The sequence below is a fragment of the Eleginops maclovinus genome, chromosome 16, assembly GCF_036324505.1.
Source record: "Eleginops maclovinus isolate JMC-PN-2008 ecotype Puerto Natales chromosome 16, JC_Emac_rtc_rv5, whole genome shotgun sequence".
Taxonomy (NCBI): domain Eukaryota; kingdom Metazoa; phylum Chordata; class Actinopteri; order Perciformes; family Eleginopidae; genus Eleginops; species Eleginops maclovinus.
Window position 1 is genome coordinate 3,125,692 of NC_086364.1, and position 12,687 is coordinate 3,138,378.

At 42.7% G+C, this 12,687-nt stretch overlaps 1 protein-coding gene across 1 annotated transcript; it reads left to right on the forward strand.

Moving 5' to 3' along the window:
• The first annotated feature begins 2,216 nt into the window (after positions 1–2,216).
• Positions 2,217–12,371, forward strand: hoxb9a (homeobox B9a). Its single transcript, XM_063904471.1, has 2 exons — positions 2,217–2,835; positions 12,136–12,371. Exons 1-2 carry the CDS (start codon positions 2,217–2,219, stop codon positions 12,369–12,371), a joined length of 855 nt encoding a protein of 284 aa, XP_063760541.1.
• Positions 12,372–12,687: the final 316 nt, after the last annotated feature.

Genomic DNA, 12,687 nt, shown 5'->3' on the forward strand with positions numbered 1-12,687 from the left:
CAACGTGTAGAAAATGAAGGTGGTTTGCAGATAATGTCTCCAAGCTTTTTCAGCACCAGTGTCTCCAATTAACGCGCAGCCTGGTTGGCAGCTCGGCCTGCAGGGCGGAGGCCCTCTACAAAATTAAAATTCCCTCAGCCTGCGGTCTGAGGAGAGCCATTTTCACTGCAAAATATCCTGAGCCTCTATAACTGGAAAACATAGTCAAAACTTGGTGTTAAGAGTTTACAACTTGCCGGGAACTGTGCGTTAAGTGCAGGGGTTAAGATTAGAAAATCGAAAACCAAAATGCTTTACGGTGTAAACCGACAGATAGTGTGTGTTATTTAACTAAAGTATGACAGAAAGTACTTTATAACGCGCAACACTGTTACTATTATTTATTTTTTCAGCAGTTTTCTGAATAAAAGCTAACCCACACCAACTGAGAAATTACGCACAACTCTTTATCCAAGGTTAAGAATCCACCTTTAATAAAGTATATGTTTGGACTGGTTCTTACTGGGTCGCCGTGTTCCATTTGAAGCTGTCCAGATGAGCTGGAGATTGTTCCTTTAAGACGGAAGGGCAGAGGAATGTGCTGCATTCAAACTCAAAGGCCAAAGCTGTGACCCAGAGTCGCCTGGTATTAAAGGACTCTTGCTTTGTTTCGTTTTAGTTGCAGCTCCTGAAATATGTCTGTGGTCCAACTCATCACTTTTCTCCAGCAGATCTGAAAGCTGCTCTGTAGCCTACCTTATCCTGGTAACTAGCTGCACCATATGCAATGCGTAGTTCATATTTAATCGTCGTAAAAATGCTGTTAGCTGCAAAGGTCGGATTTATAGCCCCGTAGTAGCCTGTCGTCCCCGAAGAGTCCAAGTCTGTGTTCATTATAAAGAAATATTAAGACTTACATCCCGGTGACTTTGATAAAGGTCAGCAGGAAGTCAAATGTCTGGACTCCGGTCTGCTGATGCTCTTCAGTCTCCTCATTAAAAGCCAAGTGACGGATTTGATCCAAGAGAGGCTTTGGGCAGCAAAGGAAGGCCCCGGGAGCTCCAGTGCACAGCAGCGGGGCCAGGTGACCCTCCTTTCGGTCACATGAGAAGCCTCAGTCCTCAGTCATACCTCCACCCTGCTCCTGTCCGGGCTATGTTTACCCGTGGCCGCCTGACCGCTGAGTGAGAAGCGTCCTTTACCAGACCGGGGGAGAGGCTGCAGCCCCACAGGCCATATATCAGCCCTATAAAACCAAAGCATCCGCCCTGATGTAGGATTTTATTATGGTATTAAACGGACCCCAAAAAAGTAGTTGGAGTAGTTTGCGCTGTAAAGACAAGGGGCATAACCACGCAGGGCCCAATTTAATGGCGCTCGTTAACAAAAATGACTGTTAATCTGCCAATAAAACAGTGTCAGGCATCTCACAGAAAAACACTCCGAGTGTATCCAGAAAGTGGGTAAATCTTTACCCACACATAGGTGTGAATTTAACTGTCTGTCTTGTCTATCAGCTGTTGGCTATCAGCGCGTTTAAACGATGTTGAGATTGATTTGCACACAATTCAGAAAGAGTGCACACGCTCGCGGTAATGTGTATAGTGCGTGTCACACAGAGATGCACGCGCGTCTATTTAGATTAGGATCATATAAATAAATAAATAAATACATAAAAATAATGGCGCCACTTATTTGTCAGCCATTGTCTCCGCACTGCCCAGACCGAGCATAATTTAACAGTTTGGTATAATTCTAACTCTGACAGCAGCCATAGATACACAGACTAGATATACGCACGAGCTGTTCATTTTGCATATTGCATATAAACAAGACAATTTATTCAGAGGGGGTGCAATCTATTAAATAGCGAGAAAGACAGTGGGATAGAAAGAGAGAGAGAGAGAGGGGAAGGTTTGGGAGGGGGGGGGGGGGAGCATTATTGATTTACGCTCCATTGAAGCTTTATCAGGCTTGGAGAAAAAAGTCCGGCCAATCAGTTTGCGCCCCGCGCACAGTGCGAGGCTGTAGCACTTTGTTTCGCTATAGTGCTCAAGTTGTTTGGAAGCTAGAGAAAGAGAGATAGAGCGAGAGAGAGAGGGGAGAGAGAGAGGCAGAGGGAGGGGGTGAGCAAGCAAAGAGAGAAAGAGAGAGAGGCAAAGAGTAAAATCTCGTAATGTCTCTCTTCTTGTTTTCCATTTAGTGAACTCGCGGCGTTTCGCGGATAATGTCCGATAATGTCCATTTCTGGGACTTTGAGCAACTATTACGTGGACTCCATCATAAGTCACGAGAGCGATGAACTCTCAACCCCGGTTCGCTTTCCCGGCGTCCAGTACTCCGGCTCGAGCTCCTCCGCGGCCGCGGCCGCGGGCGGGAGGCAGCCAAGCGGCGCTGCGCACGCGGAGCACCCCCACCCGGAATCCTACCCGTCCTGCAGCTTCCAACCGAAGCCCCCGGTCTTCTCTTCATCCTGGAGCCCCTTCAGCCCGCACCACGGGGCCAGTGGCCTCCCTACAGTGTACCACCCTTACATCCCAGCGCAGCACGTGCCCGCGGCGGACACACGCTACCTCCGCTCATGGCTGGACTGCGCGCCGCGCGGCTCCGAGGCTGTACTGGGGCAGGGCCAGGCGGGGCAGGTCAAGCTGGAGCCTCAGCTCGGACACCACGGCGGAGAGATCCCGACTAAACTCGGCGGACAGCTCCAGCACGAGACCACCACGTACATCCTGGAGTCTGCATCCACGTCCGCGCGCGAGCTAAGCCTCCACCCGGCCACCATCCAGAGAGCAGGTTTCGAAGAAAATAAGGACATTTGTGATGGGAGTGAGGACAAAGACGGCCTGGATCAAAGTAAGTTATTAAAGCAGGCAGGAGAGAGCGGAACGAGAGAGAGAGATTGTAAATGCTTTTAATGCCGCCATAAAACAAGAACAAAGAGCCGGAGTGCCAAAGTGCCCCCACCTTCTGCTCTCTAAGTTTACTGAGATATTTAGCCCGGGTCATCCCTGTGTTAGCAGCAGGCTCCTGCAGTAACGGATTACTCTTGACTATAACCAATATTAACTGTATTCTGTAGCGATACCTTAAACTGCTCTGTTCCCCTCATTGTGCAATAATGTGGAACATTAAAAAAAAAAAAAGAAGTAGGCCCAATTAACAAAAGAACTAGAATCAGTTACTATATTATATAATTTACCACAGTTGGATCAACTGATGTGTTCAGAGGATACTTGCATTGCATTTCTTAGTGTAGTTTCTTAGATTCCCGCTATATTGTAAAATATATTCCAGTTCAAAAATAACTGATGAACTGATACTATCTTGATGGTTAGTTTGGAAACTGTCAAAAATCTACATATGGATTCATAGCTTCATGAGCAGAAAATATATATATTTTCTTTGAATTACATGTACTTGTGTAAAAACAAACCTCTATGAGCTCTAAATCCTGATGACCAGAAACATAATGAGAAAAAAACGAGTAATTGTTCAGGGCATGCGTACTGCTGAAACAGCTTCAAGTGCTTCAGATTTGATTTTGCATTTAAGGTTTTACTGCAGGTGGGTTGTAGGTCGCGGGGCTTTATTAGTCTCTGTGTGCCGCACATAGGGTTGTGTCTGCGCTCCATTGCGCATTAAAGCTCCAGGTCAGAACAATTGTGTAAATCCCTTTTGGTGCAAACAAATTCGAGTTGTAGGCCCTCCTGCTCCAGATCCACTGCTCACTGCGCACAGTACATATGCACTATAGTCAGAACCGATGTCTCGAGACATGAGTTTCAGAGCTTTACTGCCGTAACCATGGACATGCAGGCCGGGGTTTCTCCTTACAGGTTAGGGTAACCAGTGACGCAGTATGTACTATGCTATGTAGCCTAGTTATGCTTTTGAAAGGCCATACTGCTTTGAAAATCATTCTGCAATCAACTGCTTTGCCATTTCCCATTTGCGAGCTTCTTGAGAGGAGGGGTGCTTGTATTATTTTTCATATTTCTTTTCAATTGTATTGTCACTGTTCTGCAGCAAAGAGTTGCAAACACAAAATGATCCCGCTTTGTTCCTGCCCCCAAACTCAAACATCTGCATCAGCTGAAACTATTATATGTATATCAGCCATATGCATGAGTCGCCTAAAACTGATATGGCAATCATGAAGGCAGTCAGGACATATGTCATTGCCAAGAAGTGAAGAGCAGATTATTTGTGCGGAGGCCAAATCATACGAATATAATCGCCATTAGGCTGTGAACAAATAACAGTCCCATTTGGATTCACGATTAGCTACATAACTCTATTGCAACCTTCGAAGTTAGGTCATTGTATATAAAATGAATGCATGACGGGATCATTATCTGAACGCGTTAGGCAGCAGGTTGACTTCAATACACTAATTCGGCTGTTTTGGCGTTATTAGTCTGTAGGCTGCGGGTCATGCTGTCGCATTTGCTGTTTTACTCATCTGTTCACTCTGTAATAATAATAATATTGAACCTGTCATGAAGTAGCAGTCATCCTGATGTAGAGCCGCGGAGGTTCTCCCAGTATAACGCGGGATTGTTCTGTTCTGTCTGCACCCGCACTAACAGCAACAAATTATTCCATCACGTGTTGGCTCGGTTTGGAGCTATTTTCCAAACCTTCTTGACTTATTTTGGGCGGAACAGAAAAATGCTCCCTTGAAAGATATTCATTTGATATATTTTTTTAAGTAGTTCTTATTTATTTCCTACGCAAGCCAGCATGTGAAGGGCTCTGTTTCCCTCCTCTAATCCCATCTCATAAATCTACTTTGTGTCGGAGGATTCTGATCCATGCGTCTGTAAACGTGACCGTTTGGCCTTTACAGGGGAATCCAAATTGCAAATACTACACACACACACACACACACACACACACACACACACACACACACACACACACACACACACACACACACACACACACACACACACACACACGCACACACATACACACACACACACACACACACACACACACACACACACACAAAGACACACACACACACACACACACACACACACACACACACAAACACACACACACAGACACACACACACACACACACACACACACACACACACACACACACACACACACACACACACACACACACACACACACACACACACACACACACACACAGACATGGGCTTTTTAAAAGGACAAAAAGAAACTTCATTTACACATGTTGCATATAAACAATCAGTTCAAATGTGACTGCTTATGTGTGTATAAATCACTTTATTTAAAAAACTATTCAATAAAACGTCTGCAAAATGCAATTCAGCATCACTGACAGTACACACAATATCTCCATAGCATTAAGAATGTTCGAAGCATCTACATCTCCTCTGTGTTTATAAAATCTGAACTAATCTTGCTCTGATATTACAAAGCTTTTTGCAAATAATGTCCCATATCACCAATGGCTACAGACGTTATAACTACACTGGCACACACACAGTTTTATCTCCCTGTGTCTCTCTCTTTCAGACACATACACACACTCAGCCTTATTACAGCATGTAAGCAGGCCATCCATCAGAGCAGCAGCCTCCAGCCTGAATCATCACTGTGTTTCCAGTCTGGCTCCGTGGTAATGAAGGCTTGTCTGTAATGGACTCTGGTGTTCAAACAGGCAAAACTGAGCGTCTTGTCAATTAGAGAAAGCTTCTCTTTCTTGTGGGTTGTTGTTTGGTGTGCAGTGTGTCTGTGCCGCCACTAGGAGAGCTGCTGCCAGTCCAGTTTCTTTTGTTCACAAGGCAGCCATTTTCCGTGGGTGAAAATATTTCTCTATGCAGGCGAAACAAAACCACCCTTGCTCTAACCCCAAGTATCTTAACTGAATGGTTACTATAAGGACACCCAGAGAAATAATGGTTAGTGCAACCTTAGGAAGAAGAAGATGACATCCTGAAAGGGCAAATTCAGCAAGCTACTTATATAAAAAAAAAGGTTCTTTCTTGTGTTTTGTGTAAATATGAATTGTCACCTTCAAATGAAATTAATTGGACTAATTATGAAGATGATTGGTTTATTTCTGTTGCAATGGCTGAATGCTATCAGCCCTCATTACGGTTTAGTAAATCAATGTGGCTGTTTGGATCTTAGTTAAAGGAATAGTTTGACATTTGTGGCGGTGTGCTCCTCAACTTTCTGAGAATCTGGGGGAAAAGATTGATGCAACTCTAATGTCTGTACAGTAAATACAGTATAGCCTGTTAGTTTAGTTTACTAGAAATAATGGAAACAGTTAGCAGCTACCCAAAATCCTAGATTATCACGTTGTATATTATATGATTAAAGGTGCCATAGAATGGAAAACTGTATTCACCTTGGCATAGTTGAATAAGGAGAGTTCGGTACATTGAGCTGACATACTGTGAACCTCAAACACCATTGTTTCCCCCTTCATGTGCAAATCATGAATATTGCATATCACAGCAGTAAGACGGGCGAATTACAACAACCCCTGTGTGTTACGTCACACACGGTAGTCCAGCCCCAACATTTGCATACACCAGCTACTGGAAACACTAACGCTAACACTTGCCACTCCGTAACGTTGCTCTCCAATCTCAGACCAACTGGCTGTTCTTCAAATTCATCGGTTTCCTCCTCCGATAAAGGCTCAGACATGGAAGGTTGGATGCCAATAGCCTCGATGGTTCATCTCTCACAGTTTCCGAACTTCACTTACTTCTATGGGCTCTGAGGAAGCCATAGGTTGCTCCTTGTTAAACCAGCCAATCAGAGCAGATCTCGTCCTAATTATTTAAATGAGCCCCAAATAAGGCAATTCAGCTTGATTCATATAGGACTAAATCATAGGGTTGTAAATGGGCCTGTAAAACTGCATCTGGACATTTTTTGGACCAATCAAAGTAATGTACCTTCTTTGTAGACATCAGAGAACAGTTTAAAATACCAGATAGATGCTTTCTATGGCACCTTTAATATAAAAGGACAAGTTGTGTCTAACGCAATGCAGAACATAAACTACCCTTCTCTTAGGATATGCTAGATGAAATAGCTAACTGTTTCCTTAAGGCTTGTTCCAAGGGTGTAGAGAACAGAATATCAATGTCTAAAGATCTTGTCTTTGACAAGTAAATATATAATGTTCTGTCATGCATGTGACTTGAATAATGTGTGACAATGTAAATACAGATTAAGAACAGATTGAAATAAATCATTCATTGACTAGGATGGCAAACAATAATTCTCAGTTTACTGAAGTCTTGAGCTATATAATGGTAGCACAGGTCCTATTGTTATCACCCTGTCACAGTCAAATTTGGTCGTTGGTTCTACTGACTATAGAGTATTCAAATGGCTAAATTATTCTGAGAGCTTTGACCTTAGCTTAACATAAGGCATGGCAGAATTATTTGGAGGTCTTCTTAGTTATTGATAACAAGAAGGAGTTTTGGACAGACAGTTACAGAAAGGCATGTGTGTTGCCAAAAAGGAAACATTCATAGCAGAATACAATTTGTATCCATAATGAAACGCAATGCTTCCTTATTCAGAATTTTTCATTGGAGGAGGGCACTGTGAAGACTGGATTCTAAGATCAACAACATCTAGTAATGGGTAAAAGTGGAAATGTCATCCCTGACTCTCGGAAAAAAGTTGTATCTGATGCTCTTTCCATTCGATACTGAGAAATGATTAGTGTCTGCATGTTGGAGCATAAATGTAGGCAGAGTTTCCCTCCCCAGGTACTCAAACTGTCGGCTGTTTGAATAACATCAGTGGAATCGTACCTTTCCAGACATCATATCCAGTCAAAGCTGGCATCCAGCTACAGATTCTCTTTGTGTTACTGGTGCTGGGCGGCCGTCCAGAATAAACTACAAGATTACACTTCAGCCTTTGTGCTGCCGCTGCCACTGCCGGGCACCGGGAGAAAGTTATTACCCCTGAAGTTTATTAAGTTATAACACCGGGTGAACAACCCCATTAATTGGCGTGTTGCTGTTGGTGGCTGGGCGAGGTGGGGTGCAAGGGTTGGAGTTGGTGGGGAATAAAATATGGCTTCTGGAAATGTAATAACGTGCCTTTGGGATATATGAGAGGTCAATTTCTGGAACTATTAGGGTGAAATTGCTAAGGGAGGGAGAAAGAGATGGGATGTGATATTAGTCTACAGATACTGTTTCAATGCAAGCAACATTCATCATGGTGTACACACACACTCACTCACACACACACACACACATACACACACACACACACACACACACACACACACACACACACACACACACACACACACACACACACACACACACACACACACACACACACACACACACAAACACACACAACACACACACACACACACACCCACACACACACACACACACACACAACACACACACACACACACAAGCAAATACACACATTGTCCTACAATTGAACGCACCGTGCCGCAGGGCTGTAGATTCACAGGATTTTTATTCTTTTCTTCCATGATTGTCCAAGTGACATCCCAGCAGATACAAGGCTGTAGCCTAAAGAAAAACTTCAAGCTAGGACTGTACAAGCTATAAACCTGCTACCCATATCCTTCTTTTCATCTGTCCTCCTCCTTACTGTTGCAACTTAGAGAAAAAAGTCGATGCCATCCACCATCACCAGCAGCACCCCGACTACCCCTCCCTCCTCCCCCTCTACGTCGGTTTGTCATCCCGGGTGACAGCCACGGTCGCGGCACAGCTCCGGAGGTAATGGATGATCCTAGAGGTGATTATACACCCGAGGAATGCAAAGCACCCACTTTACGGTGTGACAAAAGCGCCGTACACCCCCACCCCCTTCTCACCTCTCCACCAGGCATCATTCTGCCCTGAGATGAAATCGAAGCTTTACATGCGGGCCATGTTGCAGGGAATTGATTTCCGAGGGTATTAAGGACATATTTACTGGTGATGGCCGCTAACTAACTGGGCTGCTGTGATTGACACGGAGAGGATATATTCTGTCAGATTCCCAAAGGAACAGGCCCGGTGACTCCGAGAACATCAATGGAAGTCTCTGAAATATTGTTCTGTACCCAACTGTGAATCTGAATTACACCAGAAATTGAAAAAATACATTAGGTTCACATATTCAGCAAAAATGTTCAATGCCTTTTTACACTTGTTGATAGCCTACTAAGTTTACTAAGTTTATAAAGGGTTAGCTATATGTCTTTTATAGCAAGACTTGCTTTGGTTTGTTCACATTTTATGTAGAAAATCATTATTTTTGTGGCCACATAGTTTGTTTTGTACATTTTAAATAGCAATGTAATACTTTTCAACCTTTAAATTATGTCCTTATTCATATTATTTCATCATTTCAAACGCCGTTGAGCAGAAGTTTTATAAAAATGAAAGTACATTTCCAGTGATGACAGTTTATGGAATTCCAGGAGATGTACGAGACAGTTGCGTTGGTTCAGTTTGGTAACCAGCTCATAAATTAAAACGTGGTGATAGATCAGCTGTGGTATTTCCATTATTACCATTAGTCAGTTGGTACGGAAAAGGTCAAACATTTCATAATTTTATCTTTTAACCGGTTTTCCATTTTCCATGATTCCTGTCTTTAAATCTTAGCATTTTCCTGGTGTACATGTTGCAGGTCAAACATTTAAATGCTAATGTACTTGTAAAAATAAAGCTAACACGACTTAGCGCCACACAAAACAGTTCTTTGTTCACAACTGGGAACCATTATGAATGCCATCTGCTTTTATTATGTCAATCTTCTTGGCATGATACCAAGAAGAACTGTCACAGTATTCAAATATTTCCAGTGAAATTGCAATTGAAGCTTCCACTAGAATATGATAACGTAAGTTAGAGCAGAGACTTTTCAGGAAAAGAAACATGTGACTTTAAAGCTTTTCTCTTGGCACCAAAAAGTCGCTATAGTTCAGGCTATTCCCATGACATGTCAGTGATACGGTCATTCTTTCTGCCATTTTAGGCCAGATAACTGAAGCATGCGTTTTACATAAGGAAAGGAAATCTACTCAATGCCTGCTTTCTTGCAGTTTAAAGCAACAATGGCCGCAATGTCGCCCAAACTGACATTGATCGTAGTCATATCCTTAAAATAAGCGTCAGGGTTAGACTGCATGTGTGCTGTGTTTGGTTCCTTCTGACTTGCCTCTGGTAGACAATCACTCAACATAAATCCAGTGCTCTTTCCAAACCCTGAACCAGCCCTAATCCTCTCTTAGTCACATTTGGTGGTGTACAATGTCTTGGAACTACACTGCTCACATCAGAAATGCAGAAACAGCAGATTTAAAGAAAGTAATTCCATTGTGGTCTTGCTTTGCACGCTGACCCATACTGCTGCTTCTCCTCTGAGATGGTCTTTAAGCTTTTGTTACACATTTTATTCAGCTCAGCTAAAATGTAAGAACTAGTTCTGGCTAATGACAAGGCAGAGACGTTAAGTGTTGCATTGCATTTCTTTTTTGCTTTTAGAGACTGTAGCTGGTGGTTTGTTGGCTTGACTGTTGTGATTGAGTGGAGGATCCTGACCTGACCACAGCGAAGGATTGCTCATGGTTAAGGGTTTTATTTAGAAGAGGTGTGAGTGCAAATGGACCAGAAGCAGATCTGGTCTTGTAAAATGTTCCTGAATATAGCGGAGAATAGAAACGTCTATTCTCAGGTGATTGCTTAACTGATTATATTTGCAAGAAAGTGTGAAAGTGATGGAAACTGCCATTGTCCTTCATGATGGAGCCTGTGTTGGCCAACAGTGTCTTCACGCTGCCTCATAGTTGAGATGCCTGGTGCTTTGCAGAGGGGAAGAGCAGATAGCTTTCAGCCCTAAACCAGAGCCATGCATCCAAACAAGAATCCTCTACTAATTACATCGGTCTGAAAGCTATAAAGAGGGGTGGGGTGGTGAAGGAGTCAGGGAGGTCTGGCAAACCAGATAAATGGGGGAAAAAAAAGAAATAGAGACAGATGAAAAAAGAATCAAGGCGATAATTCAAAACTTTCTCTCCGCCATAAATGAAGAACACCCAATTTAGGAGCCTCATTTATATTTATTTAACACCAAGCCTTTAGTTTACTGCTTTTAATTGTTCTGATGTTGACAGAACTAAATAATAATGTCTCCTGTAAAGACACTTTACTTTTTAGTATTTCATTTGTATATTTAGTTATAAAGACAGTGGTGCTGCTCACTTTCAAATGGCTTCAGTACAAGCTGTTGAGCCGTGAGAATTTTCTTTATAAGTTTAATGAAAGACAAAGGCATATTTGTTTCTCTATTCCCATCAAGGCCATATATTTATGTTTATTCATTTAGTAGATATGAAGAGTGAGGCAGTGACGGTGTGCTGAGCTACAATATGATTATTGTTCTGATGTAAACAAGAAAAAAAGCAATATTAGGCCTGTAAAACATTTTCTCTGATTTGAATCTTCCATTTTTTCTGTCATTAAATGGGATTAGCGAGCCACACACACAATGCCTCCTGCCATCATTAGGCTGTTATATCTTGATCTAATATTCATCCAATGAAAGTCAGCTTAAAACAAGTGCAAATAGGCTATCTCTCTCCATTACAGGGACAATCATCAAAATCTTGTTGAGTCATTTAAAAATAAGTTGTTGCTTTTCAATAATTTTACTTAAATTCTGTATTAAATTGTTGTAATTTTGTAAGGTCAAACCTGGCTTTCAAAGCTAGTTTCATCTAAGTTCTAATGATTTGTAAATGAATAAAACAAACAACAGATCAGTAAGGGGTTTCAAGTGTGTTTTAGCAATTTTGTGAGCTTTCTAAAGATTCTGTTCATGTTAATGTGTCTATCGCACTTTACTGCTGACTGTAGGTTGGCTGAAGGAGGCCGTCCTCCATGCAGTGTCAAAAAACAACCTTGTGTCAAATTATTGCTTTTTACATCATAAAACTAGTTTACGCACCACAGTGTCAATTGCAGAGTCAGGTGTTTTCGAGTGAAGCTTTTACGCACAAGGTTCTGCGTCTTTTACGCACGGAAGAATATGGTTATAAACCCTACAAAGACAAAACTGGAGACCTTTATTACATTTATGTTGTCATTAATTGGCTTTTGCTTCTTTCTCATGTCTTTTTTCCAGCTGATCCTTCGGCAAACTGGCTACATGCGCGCTCTTCCCGGAAGAAGCGATGTCCGTACACCAAATACCAAACGCTCGAGCTGGAGAAGGAGTTCCTGTTTAACATGTACCTCACGCGGGACCGGCGGCATGAGGTGGCGCGAGCGCTCAACCTGACCGAGCGGCAGGTGAAGATCTGGTTTCAGAACCGGAGGATGAAAATGAAGAAACAGAGCAAGGACCAACCCAAGGACTAGCGGGACTCTCAGTGGCGATGACGCTCGCATGCACCAACATAAAGTCCCATATTGCTTATGTCTTAACCACAAACTCTCACACACACACACACACACTCGCACATACACACACACACACACACACACACACACACACACACACACACACACACACACACACACACACACACACACGCACACACACACACAAACTTGTGGAATAAAGACGTAGGACGTTCTAACGTTCATTACAGTCATGGAGAATTATGGGGGAAAACTCACAGATTAGACTTTAAATAGCTCGCCTGGTGATGCCACAACATATTCGTGGTGCTGT